General features: G+C 48.4%; 8 protein-coding genes across 8 annotated transcripts; 4 read left to right on the top strand and 4 right to left on the bottom strand.

Moving 5' to 3' along the window:
* Positions 1–1054: 1054 nt before the first annotated feature.
* Positions 1055–4367, bottom strand: DFJ58DRAFT_714918 (uncharacterized protein; the record flags this gene model as incomplete). Its single annotated transcript, XM_041384069.1, is given in 14 exon segments — positions 1055–1303; positions 1353–1823; positions 1869–1978; positions 2031–2140; positions 2196–2424; positions 2483–2622; positions 2642–2842; positions 2877–3104; positions 3133–3335; positions 3385–3492; positions 3543–3748; positions 3801–3958; positions 4014–4058; positions 4111–4367. 14 exon segments carry the CDS (start codon positions 4365–4367, stop codon positions 1055–1057), a joined length of 2715 nt encoding a protein of 904 aa, XP_041247208.1.
* Positions 4368–4422: 55 nt separating this feature from the next.
* On the bottom strand, positions 4423–5885 carry DFJ58DRAFT_904935 (eukaryotic integral membrane protein-domain-containing protein; the record flags this gene model as incomplete). Its single annotated transcript, XM_041394930.1, is given in 8 exon segments — positions 4423–4755; positions 4806–4861; positions 4881–4950; positions 5002–5213; positions 5262–5379; positions 5435–5604; positions 5666–5766; positions 5831–5885. The coding sequence occupies 8 exon segments, from the start codon at positions 5883–5885 to the stop codon at positions 4560–4562; spliced, it is 978 nt and encodes a 325-aa protein (XP_041247209.1). The 3' UTR covers positions 4423–4559.
* A 227-nt stretch (positions 5886–6112) lies between these two features.
* DFJ58DRAFT_772670 (uncharacterized protein) lies at positions 6113–6887 on the top strand. The gene is made up of 4 exons (XM_041389244.1): positions 6113–6226; positions 6274–6478; positions 6532–6636; positions 6687–6887. Exons 1-4 carry the CDS (start codon positions 6150–6152, stop codon positions 6699–6701), a joined length of 402 nt encoding a protein of 133 aa, XP_041247210.1. The 5' UTR covers positions 6113–6149; the 3' UTR covers positions 6702–6887.
* Positions 6888–6937: 50 nt separating this feature from the next.
* Positions 6938–9409, top strand: DFJ58DRAFT_772672 (uncharacterized protein). Its single transcript, XM_041389245.1, has 7 exons — positions 6938–7133; positions 7203–7301; positions 7369–7522; positions 7590–7806; positions 7954–8165; positions 8261–8399; positions 8445–9409. The coding sequence occupies exons 1-7, from the start codon at positions 6976–6978 to the stop codon at positions 9092–9094; spliced, it is 1629 nt and encodes a 542-aa protein (XP_041247211.1). The 5' UTR covers positions 6938–6975; the 3' UTR covers positions 9095–9409.
* A 195-nt stretch (positions 9410–9604) lies between these two features.
* On the top strand, positions 9605–12079 carry DFJ58DRAFT_655661 (mitochondrial intermediate peptidase; the record flags this gene model as incomplete). Its single annotated transcript, XM_041381863.1, has 4 exons — positions 9605–10114; positions 10164–10680; positions 10736–11395; positions 11454–12079. The coding sequence occupies 4 exons, from the start codon at positions 9605–9607 to the stop codon at positions 12077–12079; spliced, it is 2313 nt and encodes a 770-aa protein (XP_041247212.1).
* Positions 12080–12404: 325 nt separating this feature from the next.
* DFJ58DRAFT_904940 (homeodomain protein 1) lies at positions 12405–14615 on the bottom strand (the record flags this gene model as incomplete). The annotated part of the gene is made up of 7 exons (XM_041394931.1): positions 13917–14615; positions 13452–13885; positions 13317–13399; positions 13188–13278; positions 13103–13167; positions 12999–13073; positions 12405–12925 (listed from the first exon to the last, which is right to left on the bottom strand). Exons 1-7 carry the CDS (start codon positions 14523–14525, stop codon positions 12405–12407), a joined length of 1878 nt encoding a protein of 625 aa, XP_041247213.1. The 5' UTR covers positions 14526–14615.
* Positions 14616–14710: 95 nt separating this feature from the next.
* DFJ58DRAFT_197559 (homeodomain protein 2) lies at positions 14711–17001 on the top strand. The gene is made up of 4 exons (XM_041379191.1): positions 14711–15279; positions 15335–15448; positions 15499–15690; positions 15743–17001. The coding sequence occupies exons 1-4, from the start codon at positions 14791–14793 to the stop codon at positions 16679–16681; spliced, it is 1734 nt and encodes a 577-aa protein (XP_041247214.1). The 5' UTR covers positions 14711–14790; the 3' UTR covers positions 16682–17001.
* On the bottom strand, positions 16970–18375 carry DFJ58DRAFT_197521 (beta-flanking protein). Its single transcript, XM_041379190.1, has 7 exons — positions 18207–18375; positions 18084–18150; positions 17957–18031; positions 17828–17907; positions 17637–17774; positions 17328–17588; positions 16970–17276 (listed from the first exon to the last, which is right to left on the bottom strand). Exons 1-7 carry the CDS (start codon positions 18207–18209, stop codon positions 17259–17261), a joined length of 642 nt encoding a protein of 213 aa, XP_041247215.1. The 5' UTR covers positions 18210–18375; the 3' UTR covers positions 16970–17258.
* Between the last annotated feature and the right edge of the window lie 657 nt (positions 18376–19032).

Below are 19032 nucleotides of genomic sequence, written 5' to 3' on the forward strand. Positions count from 1 at the left end.
TACTGAAACCAGTGTGAGATGACAGATGTATGAAAGGTGGTGGCTGTGTGTGCCCAGGCTGGGAGGAACTGGAGGTTGCAGGAAGTTCTGGTGGCAAATTTTGCAGTCGGCTTGAAGTTGAAGCTACCAACGCTGTGGCGGCACTCGTTCATTCGTCCCCAATAAGTCCTGCGGACCTTGGCTGACTGGCACAGTCGGGATTTCATGCAAGATGTTCTTTGATTCGTGCAGTCAGTTCAATCATTGTCCCATCTCTAGGTAGCGAAAGAGAGCCAGCGAACACCTTCATTTGGATGTCTTCCTCGATGCACGAGAGCCAAACATCATTTTCGGCTTTTTTCTGGGCAGCTTTCTCCCCGTCAACCTTCTTTATATTTCTTATCGAGTTCCACCCAAAGCTTGAAGTATCCTTTAACAGTCGTTTTATGTCCTGAGCATGTTCCGGGTCGAGATTCTGTGGTTCGTGAGTAGAGATAGATTTCTTGTGACGAGCAAGGTAACAATGACATCATGCTTTCCGTGAAGCTTCCCACTAATCACTTTAACCCAGGCACGTAAATCACGAGGGTAGCCAGTCCTCGACACCCTCTTCAGATGGCTGGAGGAGCTGCTGACTTTGCAAAATCCCATGCTCGGTCTTTAAGAGTCTGCCGCGTGACCTGTACAACGTTAGCATTGCAGGAACTCAAAAAATACATAATCAGCATGGCCAGTGAATCAACCAGCGAGGCTCCATTAATAATCAAATATAGTGGGGGGGATTGCGGCTCGAATATCAAGCCAGTGCAGCTGTTGATATCCTGCGGATTTAGCAACCTGCCCGCTGTTGGGCCAAGTCTGAATCTTGTTATTTACGTACGTTCCAACATTGTATCCGACTGCTGCAACGACGTCGCTTGCAAGAAATTCACAGAACTCGGAAATGGGTTTGAGGTGGTTCCAAACACGAGCAAATGCAGACAATCGTCGAATGATATCCTGAGAGCACAATATTACAATGTGTTGGTCGAAACAGATCCATATCGTAGAAATAGCCACGAACACATCCACTCCCCTATCGAGTCTCTACCAGCAGTAAAGGGAACCGAGTAGAAACCTTGACAAGCTCCACAGCTGACAAAAATGTAGTGTCTGCCCCAGGCACACCATAGGTCAGTAGTGCACTCGTCTTATCTGCACCTTCCTTTGCGGGTTGCATTGAAGAGGAAGGCGGAAGAAGCGCTGAAAGTAACATTTGAGTCCTCATCAAGTATTCCTTGGCAGCTTGTTCTGGATCGGGCTGTAGATGGCTTGAAGACTGAACCTGTAATTTCCCATTGTTAAGGTGTTGCATCACAACGATGACAGGATACATACTTCCGACTGCAACGCGGCGATAGTTTGTCAAGTGAAGATGTCTCGAGTGCCTCGGAAGGCCAGGCTGACGCAAGACATCGTAGGAAGGTTGCATCATTTAATATCTGCACATTCCGATCTGTATCGCCGTTCGGCATATCACGGGTGAATGTGTCGACAAATAGGCTAAGGAGTGATGACGCTATGCTGGTGAGTTGTGATGGATGGTGCGTGAGACCCAAGCTGTGCAAGGAATTCGATAAAGTATGTAGGCTTTCCATCAGGGCTGGTGATGGCCCTGTTACAGGTATGTGGACAGTGTCAGAAAAATGTTTTGCAAGGCAAACAGAGTACAGACCAGAAAGTATTAAATGAAATTTCGCGTTGTCATATACTGAGATGACAGAAGAAATAGTGTGCTCCTTCCACCGGTTGATGATCCGGTTAAATAGCAAACCGGTTTTGTCTCGAAATTCTAAACAACTCAGCTGTTAACAATCAGGTATGTATGTTTAGTGATATGATCAACATACGCAGTGCAACAATTCATCACAACCTATATTGTGAAGGAAAGGCGATGTCAATGATATTTCGACCGCCACTCGACTAAGGAAGATCATATTTCTCATCGCCCTAGCGGTGTCTTTTCGACTGGTGAGTTTGGAGGAGAGTATTCGGGTGAAGTGTCGTCTTACCTGACTGGTTCATCAACTCATCAGTAGTCGAAGCAAGAACGACGGCGATCATAGAACAAAAAGCCTTCGCCTCTGGGAGATATGCCTCAACTAGATTGCGGACCAACCTCCTAGATGCCGCAGCTTGATCAAAGATCATCGAGTGAAACAAAGATATGAACACACTTGCTGCTCTGGTCCAAACTAATACGGGCGTAGTCTTTTTGCAGTGAAGCTGCAGATTCCTCCAGAATGTTTAAAAAAGCCTGCAGGCGAGGTGTCCGACCACGAAGTTGTGATTGCAAAGCCGTTCTATATGTTCGGTACGGGAGTTCGTACGCTGAAGGTCCACTTCCTGTTAGGGGCGGGGGTGGAACAGATTGGGGCACATATATGCTGTTTAGAGGAGAAAACTCTGATAATCGAGCGGACCTTCTGAATCATGTTTTCACAGAGAGCACTAAGATACATACCTTCAGTAACAACCTCACTACTTGGAGTAAGTGAAGACAACGCCTTCAAGAACAGCTCTTTCGCCTCGTTAATGGTATCGGTCCATATAGCAGCAACTCGTTTCCTGACAGCTTCTTCGAAATAAAGTATTGAGTGCCGTCTGCTCCGTTTTCACCAACCCCGATGTGAGCAGCCATTTGCGCAAGGAGGACCTGACATTCCAGATGCTTCTCACACTGTCCAACTCCAGCAGCTGGCGGTCCAAATAATCCTGAAGTGTAGAGCAGGACTGCTCAAACCAAGTTTGTAGTTTATCCTCCAGAAAGTTTTCTGGTACGGAAGACGAAGCGGAAGATAACTCAACATAAGGTTTGTATGACCTGATGCCAGCTGGAAGGAGAGTGAAAGTATGACGACGACGGAAGTCCAGAAAGAATCGTCTGGGTACTCAAAGCCAGTTCAGAAGGAAGTGTAGCCTCTGGGTCAGACACGGCGGGCGATTCAGTATGCATCTGCTCCAGTACGCGGATTGCCAGGGCTGGCTGCGTGGGTCTCCGACTTTGGAATACGTGTCGAGCACAATTTACGGTCCTTGATACCACCTCGACAAGAATTAGCAGTGAGGACTTCACTTCTTGAAGTCTGTCATCAGGGGGGAATGTGTTTAGACTGCGCCAGCTTGGAAGCTCCCAGAGGATGACCGTTCGTCTGTATTGTAGGAACGCCATTGGGGATTGCAGTTGTCATGATAATTGGGTTTCTGGAAACCAGTGTATGCATGGTCCGCGTTCTTTGGGAGAGATACGTCGTCAAAGTGTCTGTCAAAGGTCTTGACTCGAGGATATGGAGAGTCAGAATGGTTGCGCAGGTGTCCTAGATTAAAAACATGAGAAGACAACTCGCACAACACAACAAAGCGGACCTCGGGTGACTTCTCGTGTGTTCTCAGAGATAATGTGGCTCTATGGACAATCTGAGAGCGAAAATGAGATATAGTCTCCCACTGTCGCTGGATGAGTGGAAATTGCTCCTGAATGCGAAACGTCAGGAGGTAAGAAAGACATTTAGTGCAGAATTTACCACGACATTTACGCCTTGGTTTAACCAACTATCCTCATCTTGGTCATCGTCACGAGAAAGTGCCCGGTGCACGACGCGTGCCAGCATGAATAACCAGGTGGCATGGAAATACTTTTCTCTTTCAATAAGCCGCCATAGATGTTCTGGGGCATCAAGAAGTAACTTTATGTGGGCAGAGAGCACTTGTAATGTGTGCAAATGCGAGTCTGAAATATGAATATGAAGTAATGGAGTGTTATTGGACAGACTAGTACTGACCTTCCTTGCCTACATTCGATGTACGATCTTCCCTGGATGGCTGTTGCCGAGACGCAATAGCATCTTTAGTTTCTTGGAATGCCTCTTGTACACGCTTTGCGGACTTTGACATGGAGATTATGGACGTTGAGGCTTGTAGGAGATCGCGATACCGTTCCCTGCGCTTTCAAAGTACAGTCAAGGCGCGAAGTGCATTCAGGCAAGAGCACGCACCCGACCATAACACGAAGCTCCTCCTGCTTGGCTTCAGCGTCCGATCTGAAATCTCGTTTTGAGCCAAGGTGACCAACACGGGTAGGTCGTGACGCACCTTAGCTGAACTTGTTTCGCCTTAACCTCAGGAATAGTACATTTCGCGAACAGTTCATCTGGGTCTATGTCTGTGGTCTCATCTTGTACCCTGGTGGATTGCACGCTCGAGGAATGAGTGGATGGGACTGAACGAGGGAACTTCAGTGCTGAAGGAGACGGCGCGAATGTTGATACTGAAGTTAAATGGGACAATTCTGCAAGGCTCTTGATCGAACCAAACGATGCGACCGACACTGTAGATGGTCGCCGAGCCATACATACAAGGCGTTAGTGTCCGACTATATGTTTCACCAGGCTGGACCTGGCTGGTGGACTCGGAAAACAGTCCGACACGTCAACAGACTTGGGATATTACGTAACCAGGAGGCTATTGCTATGTAGCTAGACAAATGAAAATGAAGACGCTCCATGGATATAAGCTACTGAAGATGATCATTAGGCCGTACACTATCTTCTCCCATCATCAGAGCCTGACGTGTCTGCTACGTCCATCTCCACAGGGCTAGATTTCCTTTCATTCTGTGCTGGTGCAGGCGCGGCAGGTGAGGGTCTTGAAGGCTGAGCTTGAGATATTCCGCTCTGAGTTGGTGAACCACTGGAGGAGTTGGCCAGTCGCTGGTCAAGTGCCTTCAGTGCAAGTGCCCTGGAACAATAGTTAACACGGTTGATTGGACAACGGAAGCGATTACTGACCGTCGCCTTTCAGCTTCGGCTCGAGCTCCACCTGGCACCTGACCGTACCCTCCAGACTCAGATGTCATGAGGCACAGAAGTAGGAAGAAGGTGGAAACGTGTTGCAAGTTTGTATACTGTGTTTCCTAGCATTGATAGCGGTGTGCTAGGAAAAAATCGGTATCTGCAGGAAAAAAAAATGAAATGAAATACTCACTGGAGGAACGGTGGGAACCAGCTTGTCAAAGCAAACGTTTCGCTCCGGTCTCCGTATGACACTACCCCTCCCAGGGAGTCGCTAACACTGCGCTTATAGAAGCGGAGGTATATCCATGACACAAACCAGCCAAACTGAATGAGAATATATGGGCTTTGGAAGCCAAGCAATGTCATTATGGTCGAAAAAGTCAAGTACGCCATAGGAAGCCTCTACAGACGGGGTCAGATTGACAAGTGACGGAACGACTTTATTTTTACCTTGACGCGGGCCTTGATAAAACCCAAAATTTGGACTTGGTGCTCGGGGATCACTTGAGTAAATGAAACAAGCAGGCTAATAAATAGTGCCATTTGACCGTGATACTCCATGCCATACCTGCATTGTCCAAGGATGTGAGGCACTGCCGTCGCAAGGTATGTGAGAAACCTACAAGAACAATTCGGCATTACGCGTCACAGCGAATTCAATCCAGTTGAAGGCACACCCGATGATATTCGGTCCAGTCACGCATACGATAATAAACTTGAGAGTTTCGACAGTTCCCCACAGGCGCTCAAAATAAGCTAATGAAGCGGGGATGACAAGAAGTGAGATAATGAGCTTTCAAGAATTGTTCAGTATCAATATATTTCGTCCTCGATTGTCGATAAACAATACTTACCTCAATGACGCTTATTTCGACCAGGGCTGAGGTTGCAAATGTCCAAGGAAAGAACAGGCTTGTTCCAGGTACCAATGTCAAGTAGGCAACCGGTGTAGGGCCTGTTGTCCATTTTATCCAAAGATACAATGTGGAGGAAGCTAAGGTAGCTGCAGTAAAAAAAACGCGTCACTGGTGGTACAGATTTGATGTATTGCAATGGCGTCGAAAGGATAGCCATAGTGACACGTCAAAACCAGGGAAGATCGTCGGGTATGGCTATAGAGGTCCCAGTTAGAACCAAAGCTCACAAGAGTACTAGAGACTGTCGCCGTCGTCGAGTGTCCTTGAAATTGTTGCACTGAATGAACCCAATGTTGCAAGGGCAAACTGTACTACTGGAGTACCAGTGCGAGTTTGCCGCTGTTTACTTGAAAGCACGATGATTTCCTTACGTCAGCAGGCCCTTCTTGCTTCACCTCGTCATCTGCTCAGGCAGCCCCCGATGGCGGACTACGATTTTCGGCCAGGAGGCTCACTCAAGTTCAAGGGCGGCGTTGCTGAAGGAGGTATCGTGAAGAAGTATGTATCATTAGTTTTACTATTCAGTGCACCTGACAGATAAGTAGAAAGAAGAAATCTAAACACAAATCAAACTCGCAATCTGATAGTGCGAAGGACCGCGAGCGTGAACGAGTGAAGGAATTATTATTCAAAGAAGAGGCAGAACTTGCTAGTGGTTCGGCGTCGGGGAGTAACTCTCCTGCTCTACCGGGGAGCGATGTCAGGAAAACGGACGCGGAACGACGTTTTGAGGAAGCGCAAAGGCGCAGGGTGAGTTTTGCGGTCGAGACGAAAGCTCTGCAAATATTGACGCCAATGTCCAGCTCGAAAATAAAGTAGCTCAATTGGCTCGCAAGACGCACAAAGATCGCGTCAACGAGCTTAATGCTAAACTTGAGTCGCTCAGTGAGCACCACGACATTCCCAAGGTGTGTACAATTTCATGGCGGTCCGTGCAAAGTCTCACGGCATTTGTTAGGTTGGCCCAGGATAATATTTGCAAAAAAATCGCGTTCAGCACTGCGTTCGGCTCAAAGCCCGGTTTTGTGCGGGCCTGCGGTGCAGATTTTCAGTGGCGACGACTATATTCATATCATCATCATGTCTTTGTAGACTGCTTGAAATTCATGTATTTACACGCGAAGTGCCTGGGGTTCCACTATTGCCACATATTTGTTAAGTTGGTTTGATATAAGTAGCCACGGGTGATGCGGCTCATAAATCCGTGACCACTCTTGACCCTTTCCTTCACGTTCATTCTCTGCATCATGTCTGCTGCACCGCAGACAGAAAAGAAAGGGCACATCTGCCCTCCCTCAAATGCTAAACACCCTTCCGATAGATGGGAGTCACTATTTGTTTACTCTTTTATATGCAAGTTCACGAATCTGAGGTCGAAGGTGGAGGGATTGGAAACACCGATGGAGTGAGCACACACCCGCACTACATGCACCTCACTTGCGTCAACTAAACACGCGATTTCCCCCGATGACAGCTTTGAAAATGCCCTCTTGACGCATGGTCCAGATCCCATACTCCAAAAGATTTTACAGCAATTTATACTGAATCTGCGACCGCAGACGCGTAATTTGAGGTGAGCACTGTTTGCCACAGCTCGTTCACACAAGAGGAATGTTTGACCGTCATTGTGCTTTTGTTAGTCTTGATCAGATCTCTGCCACTTTGAATGCTGTCCTTGCAGATGCATTCAAGGCATCGGAGCGAACTGTTTTCTGGGACGACGAACTGAGGGCGAATGTGAACCCTTTTGCCGATTTAGAAGGCGGGTTTTTCGCAGCCGATTGGGATCTCAAAGTTTGTCATTGTCTTGCCATGCTGTACGAATTACCCCTGAGCGCGCGTCACGTCACATTCCATACAGCTCCAAGTTCTTCGCCAGCTCGTGGAATTGCAACTCACGCATTCCATTGACATAAAAAGCACTGTTGATCGCGCGTGGGGCGTGATGCAGAACAAGCACAAGAAGAAAGACCCTGAAACTGCCCCTCCTGAATCCAATGATTCCAAGAGCCAGCAGAATCTACAACTTGTTCCATTAGGCCAGGATGCACAACGCAAGCGGTATTGGGTCGCAGATGGTTCGTGTGTCTTTCATTTCAAGCTCCTCGCCCTCTTTCCTATTTGCGTGTATTTGGTGCGAGGCCGCATTTTTTTGGTCCCCATGTTATCCGGCGTTAGCCGTCTGTAAGGATTTCCGGCTGACTCCCGTTTCTAATCTATCTTAGATTCCCCGCGGATATACGTGTCAACTAACCCCTGGAAAATCACTGCGACGTTCCAGGCAGTCTCTTCAACGCGTGAAGAGTACCTTGCTGTGATTGAGAAGCTGAAAGCATCTTCCCCGCAAGGCGATCGTAAAAACAAGCTAGAACAAGCCCATACCGCACTCGTCAAGGCACTCGAAAGCCGGATAGACATTGTTGACGCGGACTTAGCGGTGAGTATTCGTTTGTCCTGATCAGCGGTAAATAATAGATAGATTCTACTTTCACTTCAAACGCTACTTCAAACATTTACTTACAAATTGTCCAGCGCGTACAAAGGGCCCGCAAGAAGATCGAGCAGCGTCAGATACTCATGGCGCAAGCTGAAATTCGACAGACTCGCACACGACGACAAACTCGTCGACCCGACTACGTGTACCATGACGCCGAGAGTGGGGAGGCAAGCGGTTGGCATCAAGTTTAATTTCGATTGCTAACTTATTTTTATGATCAGGATGACGCGGATGAATATCAATTTGAGGAAGACAATGACTATGATGACGAGCCGTTTGCGGAGGATAACTTTGGTAGTTCCCGATCACACGGCCGTCGGCAGCCGGGGGCTACTGCGCAGCGGAGATCCACTCGCGCCACAAAAACCAAGCGACCCTCCCCTGATTTGTCTGCTTTTGAATGGAAAGGCGAAAGGAGGTCGGCTCGTCTCGGCCCTTCTGAAGAGACACCCGTGGAGCGTCCATCAAAACGTGCTCGAACGGAAGAAAGCACGATGAGTTCTACGTCTGCAGGCTGGCCTCCGGTCTTGCCAGCCGAGAATTTAAACGGCGTCTCAAAGGCAAAAGCGAATGGCGCAGCAGCTGTCAAACCGACTGAGATTGCAGTTGAGCAGCTCGGAGGGAAGAAGAAGAGCAAGTTTTGGTTCTACGCCGTGGAACCGATCTCTGCACCTTCTGACGTCCTACCACCTGGTGGCAGTGGTTCAACCTCCCTGAACGGTCATGAACACAACGGAGATACCGGCCGCTCCGGCACCAGTAGTAACACTTCGCTCCCGACACATGGCAAAGGAGATGCGATGGACATCGACGGCCAGAGAGAGTTTAGCTTGTCACCAGTTCCCCTGGAAGGATTGCGGGGTGCATAATTTTCTATCTCGTCGCTTCATTCGACTCATGGCATTTTATTCTTTTCACCATTTTACTCGCACTCCATAATATTCCACATACCAGCAAAGCCTCATCCATTGATCAGCCTAGTCTAATCATTCATCTTATTACACCTTCTGACCTATGTAGGTCTCGCAGTGATGATACAACAGTGGACTTTTGATCCTCCACGTTTGTACTATATATCTATTCATTTTTGCCAAAAAAACGCGGCAAGCTTATCACCTCATCTTGTATCCCCATGTGCAATCTATTAGCGATCACGATACTGATGTTTTTACAATTGTAACCAACCTTCCAATTGATACTTGGTTTTTTTTCTGAGGCAGATGCGCGCGAGCGTGTCCTTGTTAACTTGGTCGATTGCTTTTAGGTAATATTTATGCGGGTGCAATTATCGGACTAGTAGGCCTGGCCAAATTATACTAGTCACGCTGAAAGTTAGGTCTCAGTGGACTTTCCTTCAAGACCACGTCCAGCGCTGTGGAATGATTGCACGTATCGCGGAGAATGCTTTCAAGAAGATATCGCGATCTGTACCCAAGTTTCGTGGTGATCTTCGTGCTCACGAACTTGGTCTGGTTCGCCGAACAGCATCAACTCTGGTGAGACCTCCATCCTCGGATGATGCAGAACTGGCCTCTCTCTTCGACCAACCGCAGACAGGGCAGAAAGCCTCACCGTTATTTGTCACAGGCATTTTTCAGCATCCTCAACTGACAACGCCAGCTGCGTTCAGTGCGCTCGCTGACTCGACCCTCGTACGCGCGCAGCTCCTAACAGAACGAATATTGCGGGCTAGGGAATCTCGATCCGAGCTATTCAAAGTGATCAAGAATCTGGACAGACTCAGTGATCTCTTGTGCGGTGTTATCGACCTAGCGGAGCTCTTGCGGAATGCACATCCTGATGCTCATTGGGTGGATTGCGCTACGGAGAGCTACGAGAAATTATGCGAGTTCATGAATGTACTGAATACTCATGTCGGGTTATATGAAGTGAGTCATGCACTTTTCCGTATCTTCAAGGTGTCACCTCCTTTGGCAGGTGCTGCACACTGTACTACACGACCCGGAAATTGTCAAGTCTCTCAGTCAGGAAGCACTTCAAACAGCACTGATATTCTGGCATGATTTCGAAAAGTCTGCTATCAAACTTCCCCCAGAACAAAGGGAGAGATTTGTGTCCCTTTCGTCCGAGATTCTATCTGTAGGTCACGCGTTTGTCACGGAAGCTTCTGCCCCGCGACCGCCGGTGAAGATCAAGCCCTCCGAGCTAGAAGGTTTGAAGGACCGAGGAATGGGCGCTCGTCTTCAAAGACAAGCATTTTTCACGCAGAAGGACTTGCTGGTCTATCCGGGCTCTCACCAAGCCTATATGATCTTGCGCGAGGCACCTGATGAAGAGCCACGAAGAAAGGTGTACATGGCAGGTCACATGAGCAGTGCAGGGCAAATTGACCGCCTTGAGCGGTTGCTAAATGCGCGTGCACAACTGAGCCGCCTGGTAGGTTGGGACAGTTATGCTAGCATGACGCTCAGCGATAAGATGGCGAAAACTCCGGGTAAGCGGTTACGTGTGGTAGCATGTCGGCCAGTCCTGATGTCCAAGTTACGTAGAAAATGTCAATCATTTTTTGGGTACCTTCTTGGATCGGACCACGCTCGTTGCTCGTAAAGCATTGCATACATTGCGTTTGCGGAAGCAAGCGCATCTTAAATCGACGGACCTCCCTATTATCCAAGCGTGGGATAGGGATTACTATTGCCCACCCGAACCGCCAGCGCCACCGGTTCCCCTCCCTCCTCTTTCACTCGGACGTGTATTTATGGGCCTTTCAAGACTATTTAAACACCTCTATGGAATAACGCTACGACCCGTTGGTGTCGCATCTAGCGAAGTATGGCACTCTGACGTACACAAACTAGAAGTAGTTGACGAAGATAGAGGCGTCGTTGGCTGGATATATGCTGATCTCTTCGCACGTAGTGGGAAGTCGCGCGGAGCGGCACATTACACTGTTAGATGCTCCAGACGAACGGACGATGACGATGAAGCTGGCGACCTACGAATACCCGGAGCAGATGAATTCGTTGGTCCCTCTATTGAATTCGAAGTAACTAAGCGACACAGACTACGCGGTGAGCATGGTGAGTTCCAGCTGCCACTGGTAGTCCTCCTTTGCGATTTTGTACCGCCATCTGTTGCTCGGGGTCCTACCATTCTCGAATGGTATGAAGTTCAAACCTTGTTCCATGAAATGGGACACGCCATGCATTGTGAGAGTTTCTGGATCTCGCTGAGGTCATGATTATTGACAAGATACCAAATTTCAAGCCATGATCGGTCGGACAGAGTACCACAATGTTGCAGGGACGCGCTGTGCGACTGACTTTGTCGAACTACCTTCCATCCTCATGGAACACTTCCTCAACTCCCCCAAAGTTCTCTCCCTCTTCGACACTGACGGCTCTTCTATCATCAATCAAATCGGAAATCATCACGAAGACCCTTGCCGGTACATTGATACCCATAATCACATCTTACTTTCTCTGCTTGACCAGGTATACCATTCCCCCTCCGTCCTTGAGCCAGGCTTTGACTCGACGACCGCTCTCGCAAACTTGTACAATACTCGCGGTCTGATCCCGCATGCACCTGGAACGTCGTTCCAGACGCAGTTTGGACACCTGTTTGGATACGGTGCAACGTATTACTCGTATCACTTCGATCGTGCTATTGCATCCCACGTGTGGCGGAAGATCTTTTCTGCTGACCCCCTCAACCGCGAGCTGGGAGACAAGTACAAGCAGGAGGTGCTGAAGTACGGTGGTGGGAGGGACCCGTGGTTAATGCTCAGCGCATTGCTTGATGCACCTGAGCTAGAAGTCGGTGACGCAGAAGCGATGCGAGAAGTTGGTAGATGGAGGATGGAAGATGGAGTCGTTCCGGAAAGACATTAGGATCTATACTACTGAAACTATCCCGCTGCATTCATTCTCTCAGACTAGATTCTATCATTGCAGGAATTACAACACTGATCTCTTTTTTTGATTCCGGTACAGAGCGATTGTCAAGTGAAGGGGAATAGTACGTAACAAGTTAACAAGGGAAATGCGGGATGAGTGTCATACATGCATGATGTAGGGTATATTATGCAATGTGCAATGTGCACGATGATGAACAGAGATATGATATGAATAATATTACTTATATCTTGATAGACTGCACAACATATATGGACAGCGTAAACGAAGAGAGCAAATCGACGATCATCTATCTCGGAAATCAGCAAACAAAGTAACCATCAGGGAACAAGAACACATACACAGACACCGCTAGGTCCTGCTCTAGTAGTCGTGTTTGTTCTCTTAGAAGCTGAAGTTGCTCCAGCTTCGCCAAGCGAGCACTATCAGCAAGTGAAGAAGGCTGAGGTTGTGGAGGAGCATATAACAACGGAGGAAGCTGGAGCACAGAGAGATCAATCTCTGGTAATAGCTGTGAGAAGTCATCGCAAGATGATGGCAGTGAGAATTGATTAATGTCGGACAAGAAGGGTTGTTCAGAGTTCAAGAGATCCGTCCAGCTGAAAGGGTCCGAAGGAACGAGGTCTACGAGGTCGACTGGCGGCTGAAAAAATAGTGTCAATTGCTGTGGAGGGCCCCAAACTACCTCGCCAGAATAATCGGGAGGGATTGTGGACATCGCATTGAAGAAATTAAAATTGTCGAGATTACCTAGATCAGGTGCAGGAATGGGAGCGTGCGAAGGAACCTCCAAATTGACCAATTTTGCCTCGAAAGATGTAACTGTCGGACAATGAGTGAGGATCTTAGGGTATGATAGAACAAACGTACGGTCTCCAGAGCGGGCTGGATATACTTTTGTTCAATGGATTTATTTGGTTATCAGGGAATGTGTATCCGTTGTATACTTCAAATGTCAACAGGGGCAAAACTGATCGAAACCGCCGTTCTCGACTGGACCAGGAATCTCGAAGAAATTTGTCTGGAACCAGTTATCGATGTTTGACCCGAGAGGAATGGATGCTCTCGGAAGAGGATCGGACACGTATGAACACGGGGTCCGACATGGAGGCCTCTCGGACGCTTGGGCACAGAGTGGACATCAGCGTCTGATAGCCGTCGCTTTCGTGAAGACCCTGAGATGGCTGAGGGGCAACAATTTGGACCTCATCACTGCCATCCACACCACCGCTACTTGATGGGGGCGATGGCAAGGCGGAAGTATCCGCAAAGGGGGTCGGGACCTTCGCATTAGACCTGAAAAATGACAATCAGTGACAGTTGGCCCCAATGCATGATAAGGACTCACCGAAGGCGTTTCATCGGACGTTCTGGACATGAAGATCGTCCAGGATCAGTTGATTCAGAGGATACAGAAGCACGCCGCTTCCGACCAGCGAGAACGGGTGGAATGAAATCGTCTTCCTCGTCTTCACTCTCGTCTGTCCAGGATTCCTCGAGAGTGGGAACGGGAGATGCAGAGAGCGAGTGTCTGGGAGATGGACACGAAGCAAAAGCTGTGTGCGCCTTCTGGGCCTCCCTATCAAGCACTCTTTGGATTCTCCGCACCTCTTTTTCTTCCTCGCGTCGTTTCTTTTCCTCTCGTGCACGCTCTTTCTTCTCCCGCTCCAATTGCAACCTGTCCTCCTCTGTCATATCCTTGACCACTGCGTCTAGCTCACCTGCAAGCGCGCTTTTGGTAAAAGTAGAGGCGTAAAGATCCTGTGTAGCAGCCTTCATCTGCTGGAAATCATGAAGGATGCGGTTCAAGAACACGGGCATAGTCTTCTTTGACCAGAGCATGAGAAGCAGCATCAACAGTGTCAGCTCGGCAGTTTTTGAAGTGTTTGCGGCAAATGGTGGTCCAGCCGATGCGACGACGAGCGCTTATGAACCAAGCACCAACGGAACTCACGGGACATCCAGAGCTGCTGGCAATACTTGCTTTGGTATCAGAGGACGGGTAAGGGTTGTTGATATTAGTAAGAAGCCATTTGTACGCTGGTTTCGATGAAGAGGGGGAGGGATGATTCCGCTGGTTGTGCATTTTGTGCTGTAGGTATTGATGGAGGCGAAATGCTGACACGATTAAGGCCACGCAGAATGCTCTCCAAGTCATCAAGAAAATAGGTTCATTGATTCTTTGTGTGTTTTTGTGTAAGTCGGAGAAGCAGTTTGTGATGATAACGACCCTTGAAGCCACCGAGTTCGCGATTGATATAGTTTCGTCGGATAGTTCTCCTGCGGACAGACAACGGGAATAATCAGCGTATAATGAATCCCAAGATGTCTCGAACGACATCAAGGAGGCTTCGCCGATTGAAATTGAATCAAGTAGGGCGTCCTCCGCTTGTTGGAAGCGCTGTCGTATGTCTTTATCCATCCTAGAGACTTTGATAAGAGATGAGATGAAATTGGGGAGGTACCAGGAAGACCAGGCTGTCACGACGTATAGTATATATATGTATTTGTTTGAAGATTCAGACAATGCGGAACTTCAATTTGACAATCGCGTTATTACCAAAATACCAAAAAATAGCGATAAACACATCATTTCATTGTTCACAAGAAATACTTCAAGTTCTTCAACCTGGTCGCGATTGAGTACTGAGTATCAGTGCTAGTACTGCTCGAATCCAAAATTTTCGATGACGGCCGGAACGACTTCTCTAGAGATCCTAAAGCAGATCATACAGCGTGTTCAAGAAACACAACGCCTATGTCTTGCTCATCCCTCTACTTCGTCATCGTCCTTCTCGCTCGCTTCTCAATATCCCCTGCGACGACCTATTGCTAATGTTTCCCTTCCTGACCCGCCCCCAATACAACCTGCTCTTATGGCTGTTGGCGCCCGGCCAGAAATCTCCCTGGTGATGGACCAGGAATACCAGAAGCGGGCTGCTGAATTGCGAACTTTCTGTCAGTCAGCTGTAGCACATGTATGCTCAAATCAGGCGCAGCATCCGTCCATGTCTCCCTATGTCACCGAACAAAAAATCATCCCCGTGTTCACCGAGTTATATCTCAGACAGCTCGGCTCTTGGAGGCAAGATTGTGTCGACTTATATCTTAAGCATCCGTCAACAAGAACAAGTGAAAATGTACAACCTTCAAGTGCTACACCAAAATTTAATCATGTGCGTTCAGTGCTCTGCCTTCGCCTGTTCAACCTTGTGTAATGCCTTTGTAAAGGAATATGTTCCATTGCTGGAATACTTCTTCGCAGAGAACCCGTTCCCAACCCATGCCGACAAGGCTTTTCTTGCAAAGAAATCAGCAATGACGTATCGTCAGATTCATGTTTGGGTACGCGTATTTATCGGTATACTTTGGGTCTTGATGTTGATAATCCCAAGTTTCAAAACAAGCGCAACAGGATGAAGAAAGAAGGTCAAGTCTTAAGAAGGAAGACAGTGGCGGAGGGTGCCACTCTTCCATTGGATAACCTGTACCAGCGTATGGAGAAATTTATTGTGCCAGAAGAAAGGAAGGTGCCCGCGTCGCCTCCCAGTCGTCCGCATTCTCCTACCAAGCAAGGAGACGAAATGGTAAGTGCAGTACCTTTCTTCATCTTCGTTTTATTCACAAGGTCTTATACAGATGTCTATCGCAGACAACCGATGCAACCCACTCGAACCTCTGGCATCTTTGCACGCATTTCCATCGGAGTATCCCCCTTCATGCTCGTATGACCCTTTCCCATGGAAGAATGGTGTGACGAATTTTGGTGCACCAAAATGGCTCCGGCGCCCAACGACCACAGCTGTTCGACGTCCTACATTGGACATTGATGGGCTCGTAGACTGCTTCTCGAGGATAAACATTCTGGATGATTCTGGTTCGCGTTCACGCGGTAGTGTCGATTCATTTGCAGCTGTGGCTGCCATTACAGTTATACCCTTCCCTGCACCTCTACCTGCCCTCATTCGGGGGACAGCTACGCGTATTGCACCCATCCGTGTTCCCCTACTTTCCATTCCTGCAACTGCGTCTCGTCGTCATGTCTTCGATACTCCCAGTCCCCAATCAAGACCTATTACATTGGTGCTGGCCTCTGAGACCCCAACAGGGCAGAAGGCCTGGCGCCGAAAAATGGCACCATTGCCAAAACGCATTCCTCATGGGAACCCGGTTTCTCATCGGGGTGTCACGCCAGCCATTTCGGAGGCATCTGTTGCCTCACCTTCGCCAACATCGCCCTCGCGTTCGTCTTCATTCGGGTCTGAGAGCTCTTCACAGAGCCGCCTGCTCTCAAGCGCGAGCTCCGTGTCGAGCAGTTCCTCTGGTGTCACGACACCGCCTCCATTCCCATCACCTTCAACACAGCTTACGTCTCCTCCAATGTCCTTGTACAATTTCTCTTCAAATATGACCGATCTATTCGGCGATGCTTTGGAAAGCATTCCCTCACCGGCGGAGGGACTTCAGCTTGACTTTAATTCAAGCATATTCGGGAATGAGCACATCCTGAAGTCGCCGGCGTTGGACTTCTCCTTCGGTGCGGCCCCAGCAGCGGGTCCTGTTCGCGCACCGTCATGAGCTACTCTGCGGTGGGAGTCCACGGACTTCATTTTAGCATGCTCCAGATAGTGCTTGCTTTCTGCCTTTGGCACGCCAGGCCTCACTGCTACGGAACATCCAGCGGTGACGAAGGGCTACGGCAGCGCCCTATTGCATCCCTTCATATAATACCCTGAAGCGGACCCTATGCACTATGCAAGTCTTATGTATATGACAACGTGTCCTGACTTGCGCTGTTATTGCTGTCTAATCACTGCTTTTGCCTTTTAAGTAGTCATCTCTTCCATGCGATATCCTTTCTTTTCGCTCATTTGATGTTATCTAGTCATATTATTGTATCGATCTGTACTTGCTGTCTGTATACTTCGAGCAATTAGAACTGAATACGAGATATATCGCTGCCACTGAGCGGAACAAAATTGATCACAGCTCTCGAGCGTCAGTAAAACTATTGTTCTTTGAAATTGGGTATGAGTCCAAGAATTTACAAAGTTTCGCAGATGAGCACTAGATTTTACAAAAGTAAGTTCACGCATAGGCGAGCACCGCGCCCAAGATACAAAACTTCTCGAAGTCTTCTTTCCCCTCGACGCATTTACATGAATTTGCTTGCCTAGAGGACAGGGTCAGACGTCATGAAAGATTAAATCAGGAATTAATGTACCATGCCCATGATTCCACTCAAGCCTCCACTGCTGCCACCACCGATGAAGGAGCTCATCTCCTTCTTCATCATAAGCTGCATAACATAAGTAGCAGCGCTGTTCATGGCGCTTTGTTTGGCCTCGCTAGATCCGCCACCAGACTGGTCGAAGAGCGAGGAAGCATGTTGCATGGCCATGCCAACAAGCTTGCTCTGCATGTCACCTCCACCACTGCTTCCGTGACTTCCGCCGCCGCCACCGCTCATCATGTCTGTGAACACCTGCAAAATTATGTGAACTTGAACTTGATCGTACTTGAAGTAGCTTACTTTGAAGGCTGCAGCTCCACCCATTGCATCGGGTGCCATGCCTTGTGGGCCCTGGCCCTCAGAGCTGAATGCCTGTTGGTGAGCATTCCTGAGGTTTTGGACGCCATCCTCGTCGATTTCACCTTGGTGCTGGACAGTCTGATTCACAGTGATGAGGGATGTCTAAAGACATTCGACGAGGAACAACAAACCTTGTGTGCATGAGACAGTGCCTGGTTTACGAACCCATGGTTTTCAGAGTCAACATGCTGGTTCACGTCGTCCGAGTTGACTGTCTGCTTGTGAGCACGATGGGAGTGATCACCAAGTAAATGACATACACGAGGGTCTGTAAGACTGGGGAGGCCGGTTGTCAGGAGAGTTGTACTCCTGGCCTCCAGTCTTGTGGACGTGGGCTGTCGCTGCGTTTGAATATTCCTGCGACACGAACGGCGGATGCCTACTTACACTGATTCTGATTCTGAGACTCAGAGTACGACTCGTAACCTTGCTTCGCGAGATTAATGAAGGTATCCTATGTACGGATCTAATCAATTTATGAACAGTTTTGTGCTGCGCAAAGGAACTTACCATGATGATGGGAGCTTGATTGTAAGTAGATATAAGCAGATACCCTGGGCCTATTATCTGAGACTCAGACACTGCATTGATGCAGTCATCGTTATCCGGCTTTGACTGCGATCGCAGTTAGCCGGTTCTAATCTAATCTCAGCCATTTCTCACCCCGACCCTGCCGCAGTGGGTACCTGACCCTGACCTTGCACTGATTGAGCTCGAGTTCTGAAGGGGCGACCTATTATCGATTTATCATTCGGATCTTTCTCGGTTCCTTCCAACGACTTCAAACCCTACCCTGAGTGAAAAAAGTCTGGACACCCTTACGTCATTTGCAACGAAAGGACTCGATGATCAGACTCTTCTCAACAAGATCTTCACAATACATTTCTTTGGACGGTGCTCGCTTTCACGCTTAGTTTCGACATTGTGACCCGTAATTCCGACATGGCAGTTGAAATCCATCTAGCTTGTTCGTCAGCGTTTGCTCCATCTGCCCTCAAAGTTTGAGTTTGAGTGATGCGAGGATCATCCCGAACTCGTGTCCTGAGGAACAACTCCTCTTTCCCCTATAAGGGCAAACACGATAATGATGATCGATAAGAGAATTCCGATATAGTATGTGATTACGGACTATATATTGCTACGAGGGCATCAGATTCGGTATCTGACCAGACTTCACCATACCCCACTTCACTAGAATCGAAGACGGCCTTCGCAGGCGCAAATGTTGGCCGGCCTGTCACTTTGTTTTGGCTCGTGTTTTGTCTTTTTTTCTTTCTTTAACTTAGTAGTAAAGAAAAAAGAAAGACATAACCGTGACTGCCGATCAAGCATGGTC

The sequence above is a fragment of the Suillus subalutaceus genome (assembly GCF_016647625.1).
Source record: "Suillus subalutaceus strain FC151 chromosome Unknown DFJ58scaffold_21, whole genome shotgun sequence".
Taxonomy (NCBI): Eukaryota; Fungi; Basidiomycota; class Agaricomycetes; order Boletales; family Suillaceae; genus Suillus; species Suillus subalutaceus.